Source organism: Thalassophryne amazonica, chromosome 10 (assembly GCF_902500255.1).
Source record: "Thalassophryne amazonica chromosome 10, fThaAma1.1, whole genome shotgun sequence".
NCBI classification, from domain to species: Eukaryota; Metazoa; Chordata; class Actinopteri; order Batrachoidiformes; family Batrachoididae; genus Thalassophryne; species Thalassophryne amazonica.
This window is the reverse complement of record NC_047112.1, coordinates 76,919,895-76,946,178: the sequence shown is the minus strand read 5'-3', so window position 1 is coordinate 76,946,178 and position 26,284 is coordinate 76,919,895. Positions and strand designations below refer to the sequence as shown.

General features: G+C 41.9%; 1 protein-coding gene and 1 long non-coding RNA gene across 2 annotated transcripts in view; one reads left to right on the top strand and one right to left on the bottom strand.

Moving 5' to 3' along the window:
• Positions 1 to 1,788: 1,788 nt before the first annotated feature.
• Positions 1,789 to 26,284, bottom strand: part of LOC117519022 (cystinosin-like) — a 105,372-nt gene continuing 80,876 nt past the window's right edge. The window contains 4 exon segments of the mRNA XM_034180320.1: positions 1,789 to 1,884; positions 1,886 to 1,988; positions 15,726 to 15,843; positions 16,063 to 16,233. Coding sequence (XP_034036211.1) covers positions 1,842 to 1,884; positions 1,886 to 1,988; positions 15,726 to 15,843; positions 16,063 to 16,233 — 435 coding nt within the window. The 3' untranslated portion in view covers positions 1,789 to 1,841.
• On the top strand, positions 5,132 to 13,082 carry LOC117519023. Its single transcript, XR_004563141.1, has 3 exons — positions 5,132 to 5,886; positions 12,673 to 12,753; positions 12,979 to 13,082. It is a non-coding gene; the product is annotated as an uncharacterized LOC117519023 (long non-coding RNA).

Genomic DNA, 26,284 nt, shown 5'->3' with positions numbered 1-26,284 from the left:
AGACCTCGTACAATTAACTGCTGTAGCACGCCAAAAGAAGGCTGCACTCAGAGGTCGTAAGTGCCTGTCCAGTGGAAAGCGGGCAAAAGCATCCTTGGTAGAGGATCACAGCTACCACAAGGCAACTCTCTTAAGGATACCTAAACAACCTAAACAACAGGTTACACAGTATTTCCACCTGAAGGACTCTCAGACCATGAGAAACAAAATTCTCTGGTCTGATGAGACAAAGAATGAACTCTTTGGTGTGAATGCCAGGCGTCGTGTTTGGAGGAAACCAGGCACCATCCGTACAGCGAAGCATGGTGGTGGCTGCATCATGCTGTGGGGATGTTTTTCAGCAGCAGGAACTGGGAGACTAGTCAGGATTGAGGGAAAGATGAATGCAGCGATGTACAGAGACATCCTGGATAAAAACCTGCTCCAGAGCACTCTTGATCTCAGACTGGGGCGACAGTTCATCTTTCAGCAAGATAATGATCCTAAGCACACAGCCAAGATATCAATGGAGTGGCATCAGGACAACTCTGTGAATGTCCTTGAGTGGCCCAGCCAGAGCCCAGACCTGAATCTGACTTTACATCTCTGGAGAGATCTGAAAATGGCTGTGCACCGACACTCCCCATCCAACCTGATGGAGCTTGAGAGGTGCTGCAAAGAGGAATGTACAAAACAAGCTTGTGGCATCATATTCAAAAAGACTTGAGGCTGTAATTGCTGCCAAAGGTGCATCAACAAAGTATTGAGCAAAGAGTGAAATACTTATGTACAAGTGATTTCTTAGCTTTTTATTTGTAATAAATATGCAAAAAAAAAAATTGTCATTATGGGGTGTTGAGAGTGGAATTTTGAGGGAAAAAATAAATTTACTCCATTTTGGAATAAGGCTGTAACACACACTGGAAAAAAAAAAAACATAAACACAACACTTTTGCTTTTACTCCCATTTTTTCATGAGCTAAACACAAAGATCTAAAACATTTTCTATATACACAAAAGACATTTCTCTCAAATATTGTTCACAAATCTGTCTAAATCTGTGTTAGTGAGCACTTCTCCTTTGCTGAGATAAGCCTAAGGCACACCTGTGCAATAATCATGCTGTCTAATCAGCATCTCGATATGCCACACCTGTGAGGTGGGATGGAGTGCTCACCAACACTGAAAATACAATATTTCTTTAGTATTTTACATTAACACTTAACCTTATTTATGGTTGAGGTGCTTATTATATCATTTTATTCATTTAATGTGTGCACTGCTAAGGAGATGCATTAAATTTCAGAGTACAGCTGTGCAATAACAAATGCATTCCATTGTATTTCAGTAAACATACTGCATTGCAACATGCTTGTAACAGCCAAATGTTCTGCTTAAGTATGTCCCCAAACAGTTGTCACACAGTCCCAAGCTTTTTCTTACAGTTAGACGGCACTAAAGACTGGAATTGAACACCAAGATGAAAGTAGCCAAAACACAAGAGGCAAGGGTGAAAAATAATAGTTATTTAATAGTTCCAAAACTGACAATGAAACAAGAATACAAAAGTGTCCAAAATCCAAAAAACACAGCCAGGGTGATGAACAGCAATAACCAAAACCAACTGTCAAAAAGTGAGAGTGAGATGTAAAACAAAATTCTTCTAAGAGGCAAATCCAACATACAGTAAAAACTGGAAAGGTGAAAATCACAAATTACCAAAAACAACAGTCAAAAAGTGACAGTGAGACAAAATCTTCAAATGATAAAATCTCAAAACAGTGCACAGGTAGACAATGTGAGAAAAACAGCCCTGATGGTTGTGTGTTTTTAGATTTTGTCCACACCATACTGTGTTGACATTAGTTGTCCTCTTGGTCTGAAATTGTCTTATAAACCTGTTTGTCTGTAGAGACAGTAGTGCTGAGTTATGAAGAGAAGGTCAAACACCACAGACAACAAACCCAAACCAAACTTTGTAGGGTTCCCAAATATCAACCTCCACTCATCTGAAGAGAAAAACAGACACCAACAATAAATCACAGTTTAGTCATCACATACACAATATACTGCTGTTTGTATGATGGTAAATGTTAATTTATTTCAATGACTCCAATGAGGAAAATACTTTTCACGACATTTGACTAATAACCACCTCCAGTGATTCGGATTGAAGCTGCACTTCAGTTTTAAAGGATGCAACATACTTTAGACAGCTGGCCATACTGCAGAAGGTCTGCCTCAATGCCAAATTTGGAAGTTCAATCTTCAAAAGATGAGACAGAAGCATCACGTAGGAGTAGTAGTAGAAGATCATGTTAAGTGATTTGTTTTGTGGGAAAAATTACTGTCATCCCACCCTCGAGTACAGACATTAAACATGTACACGCCTTTCCAACCTGGACTGATGTGCCATCACCACCTACTGAAGCATGCTGTAGAATTTAAAACTTCAACAGTAGAGTGTTTCTGATATAAACTCTTTCAGTAGCTCCAGTTAAAGTCATTCAGATTCTGGGCTCTTTTTGTATTTCCCCCAAACAGAAATGGGCCTTTAGTGTGCCGCGGCCTCCAACGGCAGTCTGCCACCTGCCGTCTCCTGCCCTGCTTTTAATGCAACACTTAATCTTTGCTCACTTAGGGGGTCACACACAGCAAGGGAAATGAATTATAATACTACTGTGGGGTTGGTAGGTAGCGTGAGTGTGGCATGTGGGGTTGGCCCCGAATGGCTGTGGCTGTCTGGGGCTCTGGGGTGGGGGTCTACCTTGCCGGTTTTGCTGTGGTCCCCGGGCCATACTCTGGGGCTGTGGGGCCCAGTGTCCCACGGGCCGTGGGGAAGTGGGTGGTGATGGGGCGTGGGGGATGTGCTGGAGGAGCAAGGGTTCCTGGGGCGTTGGGAGCCGTGGTCTCCGTGGGATGGTGCCCTGCTCTCACTCAGACAGTCTCCTGGTCTTGAGCTTTGGTGTTTGGGGTGGGTGGCACCAGTTTTAAACAGAGGAATTACTTTGGCTATTTTCATTTGAGAAGGAAATTTACCAGTACTTAGTGACATATTGTCACTAAGTACTGGTAAATAACTACAGAGTATAAAACTACAGAGTCTGACAAACAATGTCGGACTCTGTAGTTTTCTCTGGGCCCCTCCCCAATCGGACCGGGAGTGACATGTTTAGCCGCATGTTCTTCTTGAATTGCTGGCTGTCTGAGTGGTGTCCAAAAAATGAGGTGGGCTTCATAGATAATTGGCAAAGCTTCTGGGAAAAACCTGGTCTTGTTAGGAGATACGGCGTCCATCCCACTTTGGATGGAGCAGCTCTCATTTCTAGAAATCTGGCCAATTTTATTAAATCCATCCCCTCATTACCCCATCCCCGTAGAGACGGTGCCTGCTCCCAGACCACCAATAACCAGCAAAAATCTATTTAAGCATAAAAATTCAAAAAGAAAAAATAATATAGCACCTTCAACTGCACCACAGACTAAAACAGTTAAATGTGGTCTATTAAACATTAGGTCTCTCTCTTCTAAGTCCCTGTTAGTAAATTATATAATAATTGATCAACATATTGATTGATTCTGCCTTACAGAGGCCTGGTTACAGCAGGATGAATATGTTAGTTTAAATGAGTCAACACCCCCGAGTCACACTAACTGCCAGAACGCTCGTAGCACGGGCCGAGGCGGAGGATTAGCAGCAATCTTCCATTCCAGCTTATTAATTAATCAAAAACCCAGACAGAGCTTTAATTCATTTGAAAGCTTGACTCTTAGTCTTGTCCATCCAAATTGGAAGTCCCAAAAACCAGTTTTATTTGTTATCTATCGTCCACCTGGTCGTTACTGTGAGTTTCTCTTAACAGACTTAACAGTATTCCCTGAAAACTCCCTTCTGTCTGATCATTTCTTAATAACATTTACATTTACTCTAATGGACTACCCAGCAGTGGGGAATAAGTTTCATTACACTAGAAGTCTTTCAGAAAGCGCTGTAACTAGGTTTAAGGATATGATTCCTTCTTTATGTTCTCTAATGCCATATACCAACACAGGGCAGAGTAGCTACCTAAACTCTGTAAGTGAGATAGAGTATCTCGTCAATAGTTTTACATCCTCATTGAAGACAACTTTGGATGCTGTAGCTCCTCTGAAAAAGAGAGCTTTAAATCAGAAGTGCCTGACTCCGTGGTATAACTCACAAACTCGCAGCTTAAAGCAGATAACCCGTAAGTTGGAGAGGAAATAGCGTCTCACTAATTTATAAGAGCTTCTCTTAGCCTGGAAAAAGAGTCTGTTGCTCTATAAAAAAAAGCCTTCCGTAAAGCTAGGACATCTTACTACTCATTACTAATTGAAGAAAATAAGAACAACCCCAGGTTTCTTTTCAGCACTGTAGCCAGGCTGACAAAGAGTCAGAGCTCTATTGAGCCGAGTATTCCTTTAACTTTAACTAGTAATGACTTCATGACTTTCTTTGCTAATAAAATTTTAACTATTAGAGAAAAAATTACTCATAACCATCCCAAAGACATATCGTTATCTTTGGATGCTTTCAGTGATGCCGGTATTTGGTTAGACTCTTTCTCTCCGATTGTTCTGTCTGAGTTATTTTCATTAGTTACTTCCTCCAAACCATCAACATGTCTATTAGACCCCATTCCTACCAGGCTGCTCAAGGAAGCCCTACCATTAATTAATGCTTCGATCTTAAATATAATCAATCTATCTTTATTAGTTGGCTATGTACCACAGGCTTTTAAGGTGGCAGTAATTAAACCATTACTTAAAAAGCCATCACTTGACCCAGCTATCTTAGCTAATTATAGGCCAATCTCCAACCTTCCTTTTCTCTCAAAAATTCTTGAAAGGGTAGTTGTAAAACAGCTAACTGATCATCTGCAGAGGAATGGTGTATTTGAAGAGTTTCAGTCAGGTTTTAGAATTAATCATAGTACAGAAACAGCATTAGTGAAGGTTACAAATGATCTTCTTATGGCCTCAGACAGTGGACTCATCTCTGTGCTTGTTCTGTTAGACCTCAGTGCTGCTTTTGATACTGTAAATGGCGGTTAATTTCGTTTATGGCGAATGATGAAGTTCTGACACGCTACAGCTTGGTGCTTTATTTTGAAGACCATCGTTTTCTTCTTCTTCTACTTCCTGTGCTGCCGACGTTAGACATTACGCTCCTGTCTTGTCGCAACGACATGTTCACGTCACGCACGAGCTGGTAAAACGTGTACAAATTAATTACTTATCGTGTTATGTATTAAAACCTAAGAAAGGTATTTATTGTTGTTTGCTCTGTGTTCTGCATCGTTTATGTTGCATGTAAGGACTGTCCCTGTGAGATGTGTGTGGAAGATAGGCTGCTAGCAAACGGAGCTCAAACTTAGCGCCCTTGGAAGCAGAAGGAGGTAGGAGGGGATGATTTATCCATAAAAATGAGGGATTTGTTTTATTTATTGTTCTTATTTCAACAAGAGCTGTAACTCTGGTTTGAAGGGTTAATTTCTTGTGAAATGCATTATTTCAGTTTATTAAAGGACTGGTGTTAAGGCTAAAATGTGAATATAATTCTATGCAATATTTGTGAAATATGGTGCTATGAAAATTTAGGTATTTTTGTGTCCATTTCATAGTTTTCACGGTGTCAAATGTCAGTCAGTCAAAAGGGGAGGAGAGAAATTAAAGCTGCACCAGTCGAAGCTCTCTGCATCTTGCTTTATTATTCCAAGCGGGTCGCTACAGTGAAAACTCCTTTCCGGCTACGAGAGACCTGCCATCCCTGCAGAGAAGCTGATGCCACCTCACCTGAGATCCAGCTACCAAACGGATACCAGCCTGCTGATTCCGCTCACGTCGATATCCTGCACAGGCAAAATCAAAAAGGACGGCACACTGAAGGTACAACTACGGATGCTAAAGGGACTTTGAGTGCCAAGGAGCAAAGAGGATGATTTACATACGCACGCACAAGCTTAAAGCATAACTGAAATGCCTTATATCGTTTCGAGGTCGAAATTAATTTGAGAGTTGATTTCTAAGATATAACAGTGCTGAGGTGATGAATATTTCAGGACAAATGGAATGTGTTTAGGGATAATAATTCATGATATTTCTGTTTATGAGTGAAGCTCTTTGCTATTAATACCAGCAACACTCATTTACAACACTTGTTACTGTTTCATGCTAAGAATCCCTTTGAATGTCCATCATCTGTGAATGCTTGATTATAGATATTACTCTGTGGTAAAGGATAGCTACAGCTCATAGGTGTGAATTCAGGCATAGGACAATCAAAGCCACGTCAGACTTGAAACAGTCGCACAAACAAACAAGATGTCACTCCCACCAGAAGAAACAGACAATCCCACAGACACACCATTCAGGTCTAGCTCACGTGAGAGGAAGCTAACAGAGAAAGGCCAAGAAATGCGTAACCAAGACTCCTAAAAACGTGAGAAAATATTCAACAAGGCCTATGACTCTTGGAAGCTAGTAGCAAGAGAAACTAGGACAAGATTAAAAACCCTCTGCTCATTAGGAGACCTCAATAAGCTACAGGACGATATTCAAGCAAAGTACAATGCTGTAAAACTACAGTATGAACCTATTCTGCGTAACAGTAGCACCACGCCAGAAGTTGTCAAAAAAATGGATGCGTGTGTTATGTTGACAAAGGAAATTTGTGATCTCATAAGCAACCGTCAAGAGACTATTGATGAAGATTATAACGATCAACTTGAAAAGGAAAGAGTAAGAGAAACATTAAACAAAATTGAATATGGATCTGTCTTTGGCTTATCTAAAACTGAAACTGTAAGTTCATCAGAGTCGTCAGAGAAATCAAGCAAACGCTCCGGCTCAGTCAGTGCCTACGGCAACAGAGTAGATGCAGAAGCAGAGCTTGCTGCTAAGCTGGAGCAATTAAAAGCCAGAGAAGAAATTCAAGCACAACGAGCACATCTTCACAAGTTAGAAAGTGAATGGAGACTTAATGAGGCAAAAATGTTGTCAGAAATGAAGCAAAGAGAGGTGGAGATGCAACGACAGTTGGAACAAGAGAGAGCAAAACTGCAGCAGTTACAAGCAACAAAGGAAGTTGCTATAGCAGCAGCTCGTGTGAGAGCATACGATAGTTTTGAAGGTTTTGAGAACCAAAATGAAATTAACGACACAACTAGCTCAGCTCACTATAAGATAAAAACAGAGCCTCTGCTGAATCCAGACGCTGCTTCGTTCCAACCTCGCCAAGCAATTCCTGAAATGACAGTGACCCAGGAGTCTGTCAGTTTAGCACAAGCAATTGCTAGCTCATTGAGTATGAACCGCTTGCCAGTCCCTGAACCCACCACATTTAGTGGTGACCCTTTACAGTTTACAGATTGGAAGATGTCATTCATGACTCTGATTGACAGAAAACCACTTCCAGCGAGCGAGAAAATGTTTTATCTCAAAAATTATCTTGTTGGAGAGGCGCGTAAAGCTGTTGAAGGTTTCTTTTATCGAAATTCAGAGAATGCATACAATGGAGCATGGAAAGTTTTACAGGACAGATATGGGAACCCATTCATCATACAGAAAGCTTTCCGCGAAAAGCTCATGAAATGGCCAAGGATCAGCACAAATGACGCACTAGCACTACGGGAGTTTGCTGACTTCCTACAAAGCTGCAAGGAGGCAATTCCACATATAAAAGGATTAGCTATCCTTAATGACTGTGAAGAAAACCACAAGTTGCTCAAAAAACTGCCGGAATGGATCGTACGAAAGTGGAGTCGAATTGTTGTGGATGAACTTGACACATCTGACAGCTATCCAGATTTTGCATGCTTCACAGAGTTCCTCAGCAGAGAGGCACGGATAGCTTGCAACCCAATTGCTTCTCCACTCTCGATAAATTTCAAACCTGTAGATGACAGGATCCCAAAGAGAGCCAGAGCTTTCAACACAAGCACACAATCAAAGAGTGTAGTTCAAGAGAAAGAAAAAACGAACAACAGTAAAACGAAATTACCTTGCTCTGTCTGTAAAAGTGAAACTCATGGCATCCCTAGGTGTCCCACTTTCACAACAAAAAGTGCTGAAGATAAAAAGGCATTCATTCATGAAAATCGACTCTGCTTTGGATGCTTAAGAAAGGGTCACATGACTAAAGATTGTAAGAGACGACACACATGCGACATATGCATCCGTCGTCACCCAACCTGCTTGCACGAAGACAGGAACCAAAGACCTGTGGAAGCAATACTGAACGGCTCCACTTCCACAGAAGAAGGTGCAAGCCAAGAAGTGCAGAAGGTCATATCCCATACATCAACACAACGCGCTTCTGCTACTTCAAGTATTGTCCCAGTCTTTGTTTCTTCATTGCGAGAGCCACACAGAGAAATACTTACGTATGCAATATTAGACACACAGAGTGACTCAACATTTGTCTTAGAAGATGTACTTGATAAGCTGAATGTGAATGCACAGTCAGTAAAGCTGAAACTCAGTACCATGACAGCCATCGACACAATCGTATCGAGCAAGAGTGTTCGTGGTCTACAAGTCCGTGGACTTGACTCTGAGAGTCGCATTCAACTACAACAGGCCTACAGCCGTGACTTCATCCCAGTGGATAAGTCTTACATTCCAACAAAGGAAACAGCATTACTGTGGCCTCATCTCAGAAACTTGGCAGACAAGTTGCCACCCCTTCAGGACTGTGATGTAGGACTCCTGATAGGATATGACTGTCCTTCAGCGCTGGCTCCTCTTGAAGTTATCTTAGGTGACAAAAATCAACCGTTCGCACAGAGATCAGAACTAGGATGGAGTATAATAGGCTTGTCAAACCCCCACCTAGACAGGCAAGGAAGTCAAAGCTTCGTACATCGGCTAACAGTAAGAGAACTGCCAGTTCCATCAGCAACAGATGTTCTGAAGACTTTGGAATCAGACTTCATTGAGAGAACTTATGAGGATAAATATGTCTCACAAGATGATGTTCATTTCATTCAGTTCCTCAGTGACCACATCACACAGAAGGAGGACGGGCATTATGAGATGCCTCTCCCTTTCAAAGGCAACAGTCCACCCAACTTACCAAACAACAAGAGGCTAGCCACAGTTCGCCTACAGTGTCTTAAGAAAAAATTAAAGGCCAACAAACAATACTACGAGCAGTACAAAACATTCATGGAGGCAACCATTAACAAGGGTGATGCAGAGCTTGCCCCTGCAACATCTGAGAGAGCGACAGAGTGGTACATTCCACATCACGGTGTCTACCACCCCAAAAAACCAAATAAGCTAAGAGTCGTTTTTGACTGTTCAGCCAAATTCCATGGTATTTCTCTAAACGACACCCTGCTAACTGGACCTGATCTGATCAATCCTCTGGTAGGAGTGCTTTGTCGATTTAGAAAAGAAGCTGTAGCCATTATCTGTGATGTTGAACAAATGTTTTATCAGTTTTCTGTCACTCCTGAATCCAGGAATTATCTGAAGTTCCTCTGGTGGAAAGGCGGAGATCTGGAGAAGGAACCACAGGAGTACAGGATGGCCGTTCATCTATTCGGAGCTGCTTCGTCTCCAGGATGTGCCAATTTTGGCTTAAAGCATCTAGCAAGACAACACAAAGCTAACTACCCCCTGGCATCAGCATTTGTGGAGAGAAATTTTTATGTTGATGACGGATTAGTCAGCATCCCGTCAGTTGACGAAGCTAAAAAACTGATCACTGAATCACAAGAGTTGTGCAAAAGAGGAGGCCTGCGCCTCCACAAATTCAACTCAAATAAAGAAGCTGCATTGTCTTGCTTAGACCCATCTGAAAGAGCAGCAAGCGTCAAGCCTCTAGAGTTTGATCCAACGCCATCAGAACGTGCTCTCGGCATCCAGTGGCTGATAAAGGATGACATGTTCAGCTTTAACATCAGCTTGAAGGATCAGCCTTCAACCCGTCGTGGTTGTTTGTCTGTCATCGCCTCTCTTTACGATCCACTCGGGTTCATTGCTCCATTCAGCCTAAGTGGAAAACGTATCCTTCAAGAGCTTTGTCACAGAGGCATCGGATGGGATGATCCACTTCCGGAAGATATAAAGCTACGGTGGGATGAATGGACTTCTTAAGCTGAAAGAGGTCTCGATCCCAAGATGTTACCACCCACATGACTTTCATAACATTGTCAGAGTAGAATTACACCATTTTTCAGATGCCAGCTGCGTAGGATATGGTGCATGTTCTTACCTCAGGTACAAAAATGACAAGGATGAAGTCCATTGCAGTCTCGTAATGGCAAAAGCAAGGGTAGCTCCCTCGAAGGTCACAAGTATTCCAAGGCTGGAACTTGCAGCAGCAGTGGTTTCTGCAAAAGTCAGCGTCATGTTAAAGGGTGAGCTTAACATGAAAATCGATCAAGAATTTTTCTGGACGGATTCGCAAATTGTGCTTGGGTACATCAGCAATGATGCCCGTAGGTTCCACATATTTGTCGCAAACCGTGTTCAACTGATTAGAGACAATAGTGATCCTGATCAGTGGCATTATGTGGATTCCTCAGAAAACCCGGCCGATCACGCATCCCGAGGTCTCCATGTTTCAGACATTCACTCAACGAACTGGCTGCAAGGTCCGAAATTTCTCTGGGAGCGTGAATTGCATCTAACACCCAGCAGTCCAGCAGACTTACTCGTCGGTGATCCCGAAGTCAAGACAATTCAAGTACTTGCAACCGAAACCAATAACTGCAATGACATCCTCAAGCGTCTGAGTCAGTTTTCCTCATGGACAACACTTGTAAAGGTGGTTGCAAGGATCAAGAGACTGAGGTCTACACAAAAACAACATAGTGAACATGTGACTGTTGAAGAGAGGGAGAAGGCCGCTGAGACAGTGATCAAGATTGTACAGCAGCAAGCCTTTCCCCATGAGATAAAGCTGCTTCAAGGTGGAAAAGACCTTCCAAAATCTAGTTCCCTCTTTAGTCTTGATCCCATCTGGTCTGAAGAACTTCTCTGTGTTGGTGGGAGATTAGAACAGTCATCTCTCTGTCACAAAGTCAAGCACCCAATTATCTTACCGAACGATAGTCATGTAACTAAGCTTATAGTGTCTCACTACCACGCTAAGACATGCCACCAGGGTCGAAGCCAGACACAAATGGAGCTTAGAGTCAATGGATTCTGGGTCATTGGTGGAAGCAAGCTGGTCGCTAAGTTGATACACACCTGTGTGCTTTGTAGGAAACTTCGACGGCCGACAGAGAACCAACGAATGGCTGAACTCCCTAAAGAACGTCTTGAAGCCTCAGCACCTTTCACGTATAGTGGCATGGATTGTTTTGGACCATTTATTGTAAAGAAAGCTCGTAAAGAGTACAAAAGGTATGGACTCATTTTCACATGTCTGTATTCCAGAGCTGTTCATATCGAGATGCTCGAAGATTTGTCGACAGACTCGTTCATCAATGCATTAAGATGCTTCATCAGTCTCAGAGGAGCTGTCCGACAACTTTATTGTGACCAGGGCTCTAATTTTGTTGGAGCCAAAAATGAGTTTAAGGAAGCACTTAAACAATGTGACACCAAACCATTGGAAATCTTCCTGACTGAAAGGCAGTGCGAATTTGTCTTCAATGCCCCCTCTGCTAGCCATGCAGGCGGTGTCTGGGAACGGCAAATCAGAACTATAAGAAATGTGCTAAATGCTACCTTCGCACAGTGCCCAGGTCGATTGGATGACGCTTCTCTCAGAACACTGTTATATGAGGCCATGGCTATCGTTAATAGTCGCCCATTGACAGTGGATGGAATAAATGATCCTCAAGCGATGGAACCTTTAACACCGAACCACCTCATCATGATGAAATCTAAGGTTGCTCTTCCTCCCCCTGGAGTATTTGGGAAAGAGGATTTGTATGCTACAAAGAGATGGAGGAGAGTTCAGTATCTCATTGAACAATTCTGGGGTCGTTGGAAAAGAGAGTATCTACTCAACATATCCACAAGACAGAAATGGCACCTACCTCAGCGCAACCTCAGAGTCAATGACATTGTCATTATTAAAGATGACAACCTTCCTAGAAATCATTGGCAATTAGGACGAGTGGTGGAGACTGTTCAGGACAGTGATGGTTTGGTCCGTCGAGTCAAAGTCCAAGTAGGAGAGCGAAAGCCTCATAGAAAACAAGATTCCCCCTCTAAGCCTTCAGTTATTGAGAGGCCAGTCCAAAAATTAGTACTTCTTCTTGAGAATTAATTGGAACAAACAGGCTGTTTGTGTACATGCTATTTTATTGTGTATGATGTTGTACAGTTCAACTGTATAACTCTGATAGTTAAAGGTTATAGGTCAAGAAATCCTGTACAATTCATTTAGCTTTTGTATATTTGTTCATTCATTGTAGCAGGATTTGGTGGGAGTGTAAATGGCGGTTAATTTCGTTTATGGCGAATGATGAAGTTCTGACACGCTACAGCTTGGTGCTTTATTTTGAAGACCACCGTTTTCTTCTTCTTCTACTTCCTGTGCTGCCGATGTTAGACATTACGCTCCTGTCTTGTCGCAACGACATGGTCACGTCACGCACGAGCTGGTAAAACGTGTACAAATTAATTACTTATCGTGTTATGTATTAAAACCTAAGAAAGGTATTTATTGTTGTTTGCTCTGTGTTCTGCATCGTTTATGTTGCATGTAAGGACTGTCCCTGTGAGATGTGTGTGGAAGATAGGCTGCTAGCAAACGGAGCTCAAACTTAGCGCCCTTGGAAGCAGAAGGAGGTAGGAGGGGATGATTTATCCATAAAAATGAGGGATTTGTTTTATTTATTGTTCTTATTTCAACAAGAGCTGTAACTCTGGTTTGAAGGGTTAATTTCTTGTGAAATGCATTATTTCAGTTTATTAAAGGACTGGTGTTAAGGCTAAAATGTGAATATAATTCTATGCAATATTTGTGAAATATGGTGCTATGAAAATTTAGGTATTTTTGTGTCCATTTCATAGTTTTCACGGTGTCAAATGTCAGTCAGTCAAAAGGGGAGGAGAGAAATTAAAGCTGCACCAGTCGAAGCTCTCTGCATCTTGCTTTATTATTCCAAGCGGGTCGCTACAAATACTGTTGACCATAAAATTTTATTACAGAGATTAGAGCATGCCATAGGTATTAAAGGCACTGCGCTGCGGTGGTTTGAATCATATTTATCTAATAGATTACAATTTGTTCATGTAAATGGGGAATCTTATTCACAGACTAAGGTTAATTATGGAGTTCCACAAGGTTCTGTGCTAGGAACAATTTTATTCACTTTATACATGTTTCCCTTAGGCAGTATTATTAGACGGCATTGCTTAAATTTTCATTGTTACGCAGATGATACCCAGCTTTATCTATCCATGAAGCCAGAGGACACACACCAATTAGCTAAACTGCAGGATTGTCTTACAGACATAAAGACATGGATGACCTCTATTTTCCTGCTTTTAACTCAGATAAAACTGAAGTTATTGTACTTGGCCCCACAAATCTTAGAAACATGGTGTCTAACCAGATCCTTACTCTGGATGGCATTACCTGACCTCCAGTAATACTGTGAGAAATCTTGGAGTCATTTTTGATTAGGATATGTCATTCAATGTGTATATTAAACAAATATGTAGGACTGCTTTTTTGCATTTGCGCAATATCTCTAAAATTAGAAAGGTCTTGTCTCAGAGTGATGCTGAAAAACTAATTCATGCTTTTATTTCCTCTAGGCTGGACTATTGTAATTCATTATTATCAGGTTGTCCTAAAAGTTCCCTGAAAAGCCTTCAGTTAATTCAAAATGCTGCAGCTAGAGTACTAACAGGGACTAGAAGGAGAGAGCATATCTCACCCATATTGGCCTCTCTTCATTGGCTTCCTGTTAATTCTAGAATAGAATTTAAAATTCTTCTTCTTACTTATAAGGTTTTGAATAATCAGGTCCCATCTTATCTTAGGGACCTCATAGTACCATATCACCCCAATAGAGCGCTTCGCTCTCAGACTGCAGGCTTACTTGTAGTTCCTAGGGTTTGTAAGAGTAGAATGGGAGGCAGAGCCTTCAGCTTTCAGGCTCCTCTCCTGTGGAACCAGCTCCCAATTCAGATCAGGGAGACAGACACCCTCTCTACTTTTAAGATTAGGCTTAAAACGTTCCTTTTTGCTAAAGCTTATAGTTAGGGCTGGATCAGGTGACCCTGAACCATCCCTTAGTTATGCTGCTATAGACTTAGACTGCTGGGGGGTTCCCATGATGCACTGAGTGTTTCTTTCTCTTTTTGCTCTGTATGCACCACTCTGCATTTAATCATTAGTGATTGATCTCTGCTCCCAACCACAGCATGTCTTTTTCCTGGTTCTCTCCCTCAGCCCCAACCAGTCCCAACAGAAGACTGCCCCTCCCTGAGCCTGGTTCTGCTGGAGGTTTCTTCCTGTTAAAAGGGAGTTTTTCCTTCCCACTGTCGTCAAGTGCTTGCTCACAGGGGGTCGTTTTGACCGTTGGGGTTTTTCCGTAATTATTGTATGGCCTTGCCTTACAATATAAAGCGCCTTGGGGCAACTGTTTGTTGTGATCTGGCGCTATATAAATAAAATTGATTTGATTTGATTTAATCAGCAACAAGTCCAAAGGTCATGGTATGGGTTTGTGTGAGTGCACTTGGAAAAAGTAATTAACACTTCTGTGATGCAGCATTAATGCAGAAATCTACACTGTGATTTTAGTGTAACATATGCTGCTTTCAAGATGACATCTCTTCCAGGGGAATCTATGCATTTTTAGGGCCCCTTCACACATAACATTAAAGACGCAGAAACCGGATTCAGTTAGCGGATTATAGGTTATCAAAGCTAACCTTTTGGTTAGCTGTGCCCACCACTGATTAACACTGTCTGCAATTAAAAACAACTCATTGTAAAAAATCCCTGGTTTTTTTTTTTGTTTGTTTGTTTGTTTGTTTTCATTCTCCACACCATTCTGAATTCTGAATGGTGAAAGCCATCAAAAGCCAACTGGATTTTAACAAATGGTTATCAACACGGAGGTGTTTTTCCTGTGCTGCGAGCCGACGCTGCAATCCACCCGCACGTCTTTCATTAAAAAAATCTCCTTTAACAGTGGAATATCCGGATAAAATGCTGAAACCGACTTCTTCTGAAACTTCTCTGTTCTCTCACAACGTCCTGGATCAACAGAGCCTGAAATGTGGAGGTTTTAAGCTTGAAACAGGCTGATGACGCTGCCTGAGAGCGCTGCGCGACGTCTCGCACCGTGAAAAGTCCTTAAAGCGACAGAATCACCTCAAAATCTCTCATCAGCTGTTAAAATTTTCACTGAAAACCAGCTTAATTTTTCGAACCATGTCCACTTCGATGTGTCTCACAGGTTTAGAAAAAATTTGATCAAACAAAGCGCCAGTCTCTCAGCAACTTCTCAGACAAAGGAATTCCGACGATGGGCTGGACGACTCCTCCCACAAGGAGTGCTCACAGGCGAATGACGTCACCGACAGGCATGGAAAAACTCACGCATGCGCACGAGGGTTCAAGCATGTCTGACGTAAAAACATATGAATGAAATCCATATAGTTTTTGAAAAAAATAAAAAGGACCTATACTTTACGGACAGCCCTCGTATATGTGCATTAGTGACTTTTTGTGTGTTCTTTTTTTTAAGTGTAATAATACCTTTAAGCATTACAAATGAGGAATGGTACTGTGTGGTTACCATTATTATGAGACTCTAAGACCATCTGTAGACTACTGAGAATTCCACCAATTAAGTCCAGTAACACGGTGCCAATACTCCATCCTTTAGTACTCTGTCTTTGGTAGTTCATATATGCCTGGAAATGCACACACGCGCACACACAGACACACAAAACAACTTTAAAATGCTTGAGTAAAGCAGTAAATACTAAGTTTTGTTGAACAGCATTTAAAAATATACAAATAAAATACAATATGATACAAATAAATACAAAATGAAGCTGCTTTTACGTGATGTTGCTCAGATTTTTGTTTTTTTTTCTTCTGGCCCCTCGCTCCGTTTATGTCTCACTTACCTGGGGCACATACTTCACAAGAGTGACTCCAAGTTTAATGTAGGAGAAATAGTAAAGGTAGTCCAACCAGGTAATCTGTTTGGCAACAGCTACAAACAAGGTGACCAAAGCAAAAAGCCAGCCAACAAGCAACAAGAACCGGGCTGTCCAGGACACACTCTGACCCCCTCTCTGCAAGAGAAGATGGAGCAAGAGTTCACACATTTTCAATAACTTCAGTAATTTAAAAATGTAAATGTAGATTGCTGCATCTTTTTCGGCTGTTCTGTTGGGGGTCGGCACAGCAGATCATCAGTTTCAACCAGAACCTGTCCTCAGCAACTTCTTCTGTCACACCAGCCACCTGCATGTCCTCCTTCAACACATCCATAAACCTCTTCTTTGGCCTCCCTTCTCCTGCATTCACTCTCTCTCATTTTCTTCATTGTTCAGCGCCTCAAAATATTCTCTCCACCTTCTCAGCACTCTCTCCTCGCTTCTCAGCACATTACCATCTGCGTTCTTTATCACTCTAACCTGGTGCACAATCTTTTCAGCTCAATCTCTTTGTCTGGCCATTTGATACATGTGTTTTTATGCTTGTTAAGTGTTAAACTTCATGTACATCTTGCTATACGCCCTTGACACCCAGTACCTTCCTGGCTGCCTCTCTCACCACATCTGCATTATGTTTCCACTTGTCCAAAATCACTTAACATCTACCCAGTGCCTGTGTCACCTCCTCCCTGAATTTCACACAAGTCTTCCTCCGTCAGCTTCCACCATCTGATCCTTAGTTCAGCTCTCACTTTCTTCCTCTTCTTCACCTCAAGTCATCCTATAAATCACCATCTGATGCTGTCTGGCTTTCATATATGTAACTCTATGAGCTACACTTTCCCTTGCCACCACCTTACAGAGTTACTTTAGATAGATACCAATACACTCATATACTCATAGCTTCTGTTTCTATAATAAAATACCAGATTTATAGCTTAGACTACTAACTATATTTAATTTTACTACTAGTCTACATAACAGCTGTTAAATCTATCATTATCTTCTCCTGTGATGTCTTATGTTTCTTATGTCTTATTACTTATTATATTATATATACTTTTTTTTCTTGAGCCGCTTGGGTGGGTAGGGACAGTTCCCATGGGATAAAAAAGCTTTTCAACCTACCATCCCTGGTTCTCAAGACCAGGCACCTAAGTGGCTCTACTCTACTCTTTTCTACTCTCCTATTTTACTCTTCCTTTTTAGATATTTAGATATACTTTTATATACTAGCATAGTTCCACCTTAGAATTGGAATATAATATATAAGCTATGCTATACCTTACTGAATTTTCATGTAGCTACTTAACTTCCAGTTCTGTGCTTGGTGGTTTCATTACCCCGGCAGACTGGTTTAGGTTGTTTTGATATGACACATTTATTCGTGCCTGGTAATCTTCATATATGTTCCATATACTGTTTGTATATTATATACTTATTCCTAGCTATTCTTACTTTTTTTTTTTAGCTATTAAGAATTTTCTATTCTTTTCTGATATTATGATAACTACGTATAATAATAGTCCTACATAATAATACAATATAGTTTTACCCTGTCCCTAATACATAAGTTACTATATATGATAGCTACTTTTAATATAGGGCGGTCACCTGCCCTAAATACCAAGGTGATGGACTCTTACCCTAGTCCCTTAAACAAGGGTTTAAATATCATGATGGCTACGTATAAGAGGGGGCGGTCACTAGCCCGGCAAACCAAGGTGATGGACTCATACCCTAGTCCCTTAAAGAAGGGTATACCTCCTATTTCCAACTTGTCCTGTAATTATGATGTTACATCCCCAAACCCTGCCTTGGTAGGAAGAGATGTGATTGATGCTATACAGGACACTAGAGTTAGTAAATGTGGTAGTAGTAAATGTAAAACTTGCAAATACATAGTAGAAGGAAATAACTTCAGGAGTAACACCACAGGTAGACAATACAAGGTTAGCTCACATGAAACAAAAATGACATGCAACACAAAAAATATAATTTACTTGATTAGCTGTAAAAAATGTGGTATCCAATACGTAGGAGAAACTAGCCAAACCCTTAGGAGTAGAATGAATAACCATAGACAGAGGCTGAATAAAATGTGTAATTTATTTTTATACCAACACTTTTGCTCATATGGTCATAATGTAGATGACATAGAGGTTATGCCTATAGAGGAAGTATTTTTGGAAGAGGGTGAATGCTTTAGTTTAGTTTCTAAACAATTACAAATTACAAATTACACCTGAATACCCGTTCCAAATAATCCATATGGATTTTATTGAATTGAACCAATGTGAAGGGAAAAAATATTGCCTAGTATTGATTGATGCATAGAGCAAATGGGTAGAGGTGTTCCCTGTTAAACATGCAGATGCTCTAACAGTTGCAAAGATACTTTGTAGAGACATAATTCCAAGACATGGACTTCCTGAAACAATGTACAGTGATAATGGTACATTTTGTAAATAAAATCATCCAACATTTAATAGAACATTTGAAAATAAATGCAAAAACACATTGTGCTTATCATCCTCAAAGTGCAGGTTTAGCGGAAAGAACAAATGGAACAATTAAAAGTAAGCTCAGAAAATGTATGGAAGAAACAGGAAAAAACTGGGTTTATTGTTTGGATTTAGTGAAACTGTACATGCATATAACACCCAACTCAGAAACTGGCCTTACACCATTCGAAATTTTGTATGGCAAGCCCTATAGAATACCAGATTTACAGAAAATAGCTGAGCCTGATAGTGAGGATGAGGGATTAGTTGATTATATGAGACGTGTATTATCCCATAAGAATGTCATACACGCTAACAAGATACCAGACTCTCCTATTTCTGTGCAGGACCCTGAGAATCAGATTCAGATTGGTGACTGGGTGCTGATAAAGACCATTAAGAGAAAGAACTGGTCATCTCCGAGGTGGGAAGGTCCATTCCAAGTGCTGCTAACCACCCCCACTGCAGTGAAAATTGCAGAGAGGTCATCTTGGGTGCATCTATCCCACTGCAAAAGCCAAAGATACCTGAAAGATCCCAAACAAGATAAGGGGAGCAACGTGCAAAGGTGTCGGCTGATGGCCTACAGGCCCAGCAACGGCTAGAAACGCATCATAACAGAGACAGAGAGTGACCAGGAGTGAACAAAGACACAGACCAAAGGTTGAAGCAGATACCAGAGTCCTGAAGCAGACGAGTAACCAGCTGTGACAAAGGAGAGGCCTGTCAACTTGAACCAGGATCAGAAGCAGACGTACTACATCTTTGAGAATGGGAGACCAGACAATCCTGTTCTATTCCTGTGCACCTGTGTTTAAAGAAAACATCAAAACCAGTGCTTAATTTGTAAAGTGGGAGGTCCCGGAGCCCAGAGGACGGGTGGCTCCGGTGCAGAAAAAAAAAGAAGGGGGGGGACGGGGCTTGCACACAACTCTGTGCGCCACACCGAAAATAAACTGTGCATGTATTGTAGGCCTAATGCCGCGTTCACACCGGGGCGAGCGACTGCAGCCACAGGTTGCCATGTAATCCCTATGTAATAAGGACGCATTTTGGTGCCAAACCGCACAGCGCGACGCGAGTGAAGAGATTTTGAGCGTTTTGCGCGTTTGTGGCATGATATTGCGTCGCGTCACGTCGTGTTGCCCTCCTCCCCAAGTTGAAAAAAATTAACTTTTTCCTCTCGTCACCCCACAATGAGCAATCAGGGACTGAATATGTAGTGACGTGGAGATGTCTGGAGTTTGACTGAAGATGTGAACACGTCCTGTCTCTGGTAGCAGCCTGTGAGCAGGACTTATGTCTCTTTTGTCCTTTATTTCACAATCATGACAGAGTTTTTGGAGCGAGCAGCAGCCCCACAGCAGCGGGAGCGGAGTTTCTTTTTTTTTTTACATGCGCACGCGAGGGAATCACCATGGAGATTATTTTACTTATTAACTACACAGATGTATAATAAAGCAAATGGTGACTGGTTTATAAACACAATTATGACAGAGTTTTTTTGGGAAAGAGCGAGGAGCAGCAAGCAGCGGAGTTTCGTTCTTTCTTTTTTTTGTTTGTTATGTGCGCGCGCAAGCGAATCGTCTGTGTGGAGACTATTTTATTAATTAACTACACAGATGTATAATAAAACAAATGGTGACTGGTTTGGAGGCGCGTCCGTCGCCACACGACCCTCGCGAATTTGTAGCGTCTGATCGCGCCTGGTGTGAACGTGGCGGAAATCCGCGAAGCAGCGCTATTTTTTACACTTATTATAGATGTTTTAAGGCTGTAAAACCCCTCACTACACACTTTTGTCAAACAGGCATTAACATTTTCTCACTTTTCTCTCCTGTGTAAACACTCTCTTTTTTCTTCTGTGTGAGAAGATTATAAACAGACACATGCAGAACACAATGCGTGGCTCTCCCTTCACTCACTGCCTCCGGGGGTACGGATGTGGGACCTGCAAAGAATCCAAGTCCTCTCTCGGTGGCCACGGAGCTCTGCGGCTACGGTCAACATCCGGATCAAAACAGCGAGCGTAGCCTCTGGACCTGTTGCCAGATTTGGCGCAATTCTGCACAGCAGACAGGAAGGCGGCGGTGTGATTGGCAGTGAGAGCAATCACGGTGATTTTTTTTTGTTGTTTATATTTTGTTAGTCAAGAGAGGTGGCAGATCACGGATCCAGTATAAATAGCTGGCGGAGCCAACGTCAGAGGTTCCGGAGCGCGCTCCGGCTTGCTCCCCCTCAAATTAAGCCCTGGTCAAAACACAGAGAAAAGTAACATTTGTTGGTGAATGAATTTGCAGATTGTTTTGCTAAAGCTATGTTTTTGTCAAGCACAGATTAATATTTCGGCCTTGAGCAGAGAATAACACAGCCTATACACTAGTTTGAGGCGCTGTAATGTTTCAATTTGAAGAACAATTACTATCTGTCTGAGCAAGACTGCAGGGTGCCTTCCAGGTGCGAAGTGATACAAAATGAATTGACTGAAGAAACACAGCTGTGCCTTGTATATTGTTCTATAATATGTCTGTGTGTTAATAAATTCAGGAGCAAAGTGGGCAGGCCCTTCAGAGCTGACTGACGGACAGTGACGAGGGGTCACGCTGGCTCTCCCTGATCAGGAAATGAAATTCAGTCTCTGGCGTGATCATTCTTTGTATTTAGTGAACTGAGTTGCTTTTTACAGATTTCAACTCTGACATCTTGGTCCTTCGAGGCGGATGCCAACAGACCGGAATGGTGGTCAGCCTGTGGCGGAGGAGCCCGTCGGAAGACCGTGGCCATGGCCGGGACTAGTTCCCACAGACCCTTTTCCGGGGGGACGGGTCTCCTCCCTAGCAGGTCGGCGCCTAACGGGGTGAAGGCATACGGACTTCAGCGGTGGTGACAGAGTGTGATCACGGGTGAGACTGCTTTTTTTATGTGCACGTGTGTGCGTGTGGCCGGGACCACCGCAAGAAAAACCCCGTAATGTCTTTTTGATTTGTCTCTTGGCTTAAACACCGTAAGGTGTGAGGCTAAAGCCTTGGTCCCACCGAGTGAAGAAGGAGCCACGCACCCTGTTTTTTTTTGTTTCGTGAGCTATCGTGGCATTATAGTGGCTCTGAGTGGCTCTTAGAGGCATTATCTTCAGTTCACGAGGCTCCTCTCTGAGCGTGGCACTAATTTCAAGATGTTCAAAATTTAGCAACAACAGCGTGGTGCAGTTTGTGTTCGAGTTACTGCAACGGCTTAGAGGCATTTGCGTGGTGCTTACGAGTCTACTAAAAGTCCATTATCCGTGCGCCTGGCACCTTCGCAGGACCTGAGAGACTATTTTTGGAGCGGCTCCTCCTCTTGCGCACACAATTGCACCTGCTCTGTGCGCTGGACTCTATATATTTTGTAGTGGATTAATCATTTTCTGCCAAACCTTGGATGTTGAAAACACTTCTAATCACTTCTGGCATCACAGAGGCCTGTTTCATCTGGACACTTTTTTTCCTCTCTTTCCTGCTCCATGTGGGATGTATTTTGAGCAGCTTAAGGTAATTATTTTTAATGTTTTTTATAGCTTGATAAAACAGTTCCTTGCTATAAAAGTATGTTTGTATGTTGATGTCTGTTGTATGTAAAAGTATGTTGTTACGCCTGGCTGTAAAGCATTAAATTTTACTCTCTGAGAGAAAAAGAGAAAAGTCAGGTGGCGCAGTGGTTAAAGACCATCTGTTACAGAGCCCCGTGCACGCGCTGCATTTCCCGCTGTGTCAGACACCTGATGTGGCTGTTGGCTCCAGACTGAGCCGGCAGTGGTTACAATTGGCAATTAAAAGACGCAAGAGACAATTAAAAGACCACTTTCGGGTCCGGAACAGTGCGTAAAAAACTGTACAGTGTTAGGTCGGTGAAACCTTCGGTGGGCGAGCCGTAAAATTCTGATATAATATAGAAATATATTATATAAATTCTGATATAAAGACCGGTTGGAGCAGAAGCGTGATAACAGCGGAGCTAAAACGTGATAACAGCTGAAGCGCAGCGGTGTGAATGTGTTTGTGTTTTTATGACTGAGAACGTACACAACTGAATCGCAGGGGGCCTGTCACCAGTTTTAACCCACTGGCAGAAATGAAGCCCTGTCTGTGAAGTAGGTTGTAAGCGTTCTATACACACCACACCTGTTTGTGAACCTACGAGTCTGGAAAGAAGCCATAATCAAGGTCACCCACCTCTCAGAGGTCGAAGTGGTGACACTTTTCAGACTGATCGGTGACCAAACAGTGAAAAAAGAACAACAGCCTGTTCGTTTAGATCTCCCTATGAGATAACCCCACGAACAGCCAAAATGGGTAACTGCTGTTGTTCTCACAGTAAACATGACACACAACCACAGTCTAATGATTTTAGGTATATGGAGGTTAAATTTCCCGTGTCACCTAAACATTTAAGCATGTGGCAAAAACAGTTCAATTTCTCAGGGAAATTACAAAAACAGTTCAATTTCTCAGGGAAATTACAGCCAGAAACAACAACAGAATTAGTGGATAATATAAAGAGGAAAGTTAAGGACTCTGCAAAAAAGCAAAAAAAAAAAGAAAAAAAAGTGCGGGTTAGAAAATGCACTAAAGTGGAAAAGTGAAGCCTACAGGCGGCATGATGCTGAGAATAAAGTCAAAACAAACTGAAGCAGGGACAAGACAATCTTAAGAGTGTCTTTTATAATAAAAATGAAATTGATAACAAGACACCAGGAGGGAGCCAGAGGCCCCCTCCGCAGAATGTAGGCGCAGCCCTTTACCCAGCTACAGATAATACTGAAGCTACAGCAAGTGCACCTCCTCCACCTCCCTACACTCACCAGACCACAGACGATGACCAAAGATCCAGCATCACCTGAACACTTAAAAATGTGGCGAGAGACAGTTAACTTCTTGGGAAAATTACAGTTAAACTCCACAACAAATCAATTGATACCATAAAAGAGAACACCAGTGATTTTACAAAAAGGCAAGAGAGATGTGGAGTGAAAAATACTAGACCATGCTTTTGCACCAAAACAGCAGTTTTTAAACCTGCCGGAGCAGTCATAATGATGTGTGAGGAAGAAGTGTATTTTCTAGGAAAGGGCAAAGGTCAGCACCGCAGAGGTAAAGCCCGTGGGCGTGAGATAAAGAGGAAATTGACATGTTGGAAGTGTGGGAAGAATGGACACTTTGCTGCGAGTGAATGTACACACTCGCAAAGATAAGGAGTTCTCTGTTTTCAACATGAATTTTATGTACATATAAGGTTGTAGTTCTTTCTTTTCTAGAAGATTATACTTGTTATCAATGTTTCCTTACTTTTATTCTGCTGTCGCTATATAGACAGATTGTGTGTAATTATTGTGAATTGTTTTAGATAAAACTGTCAAGGTCACAGTTGCTGGCTCCTCAAACTTTTTAAAGTGTGGAGATACTGAGAAATAAGTGCACATTAATCAATTTTGTACGTGTATATGAGTGTGAGTTGTTGTCCAGGGTAAAAGATAGAGTATTTTGAGGGAGAATTCTGAAATAGATCTGTTGATGAAATAAAACTTTTCAGCTTGTTAAGATGATAACTCAAAGACAATAAATACTATCATCTTCCTACTTTCCATATTGAATGATCATATAACTGGAATGAAGTGGTTAAAATATAGTTGATTTTTGTACACTGGATAAGGTGTAAAAGTTGGTTAGTTTCAGATTGTTAGTTAAGATGGTTAGTTAAGATTATATTTCAGTAGAGTGATTAATGATTGGATTTATTGTTGTGTGATATATTTTTGTGTGGTGCTGGTTTGAAATTTGTGTGGGTTGATTCTTTTCTGTTTGGGGGAAAAGAAGAAAATTCAGATTGACTGCTTCAATTGAACATTGCAGCATTTGGCCAATCTTGCCTCAGTAATCATGAATGAGCTACTGTGGAACGGACCACTTAGGTGTGGAATGGGGTGTGAAATGTTTAGTTATTCCTCGGCCTCTTTTAGCAGTAATGGTACTTGTAATAAGTGTAGCTTATTCGTAGCTTTGGAGGCCAGGCTGGGTGAACTGGAGACTCGGCTCCGCACCTTGGAAAATCCTACAGCTAGCCAGGCCCCTGTAGTCGGTGCGGACCAAGGTAGATTAGCTGCCGTTAGTTCCCCTCCGGCAGATCCCGAGCAGTCGGGAAAGCAGGCCGACTGGGTGACTGTGAGGAGGAAGCGTAGTTCTAAACAGAAGCCCCGTGTACACCGCCAACCTGTTCACATCTCTAACCGTTTTTCCCCACTCTGCGACACTCCCGCCGAGGAATAAACTCTGGTTATTGGCGACTCTGTTTTGAGAAATGTGAAGTTAGCGACACCAGCAACCATAGTCAATTGTCTTCCCGGGGACCAGAGCAGGCGACTTTGAAGGAAATTTGGAACTGCTGGCTAAGGCTAAGCGTAAATTCGGTAAGACTGTAATTCACGTCGGCAGTAATGACACCCGGTTACGCCAATTGGAGGTCACTAAAATTAACATTGAATCGTGTGTAACTTTGCAAAAACAATGTCGGACTCTGTAGTTTTCTCTGGGCCCCTCCCCAATCGGACCGGGAGTGACATGTTTAGCCGCATGTTCTCCTTGAATTGCTGGCTGTCTGAGTGGTGTCCAAAAAATGAGGTGGGCTTCATAGATAATTGGCAAAGTTTCTGGGGAAAACCTGGTCTTGTTAGGAGAGACGGCATCCACCCCACTTTGGATGGAGCAGCTCTCATTTCTAGAAATCTGGCCAATTTTATTAAACCCTCCAAACCATGACTATCCAGGGTTGGGACCAGGAAGCAGAGTTGTAGTCTTACACACCTCTCTGCAGCTTCTCTCCCCCTGCCATCCCCTCATTACCCCATCCCCGTAGAGACGGTGCCTGCTCCCCAGACCACCAATAACCAGCAAAAATCTATTTAAGCAAAAAAATTCAAAAAGAAAAAATAATATAGCACCTTCAACTGCACCACAGACTAAAACAGTTAAATGTGGTCTATTAAACATTAGATCTCTCTCTTCTAAGTCCCTGTTAGTAAATGATATAATAATTGATCAACATATTGATTTATTCTGCCTTACAGAAACCTGGTTACAGCAGGATGAATATGTTAGTTTAAATGAGTCAACACCCCCGAGTCACACTAACTGCCAGAATGCTCGTAGCACGGGCCGAGGCGGAGGATTAGCAGCAATCTTCCACTCCAGCTTATTAATTAATCAAAAACCCAGACAGAGCTTTAATTCATTTGAAAGCTTGTCTCTTAGTCTTGTCCATCCAAATTGGAAGTCCCAAAAACCAGTTTTATTTGTTGTTATCTATCGTCCACCTGGTCGTTACTGTGAGTTTCTCTGAATTTTCAGACCTTTTGTCTGACTTAGTGCTTAGCTCAGATAAGATAATTATAGTGGGCGATTTTAACATCCACACAGATGCTGAGAATGACAGCCTCAACACTGCATTTAATCTATTGTTAGACTCGATTGGCTTTGCTCAAAATGTAAATGAGTCCACCCACCACTTTAATCATACCTTAGTTCTTGTTCTGACTTATGGTATGAAACTGAAGACTTAACAGTATTCCCTGAAAACTCCCTTCTGTCTGATCATTTCTTAATAACATTTACATTTACTCTGATGGACTACCCAGCAGTGGGGAATAAGTTTCA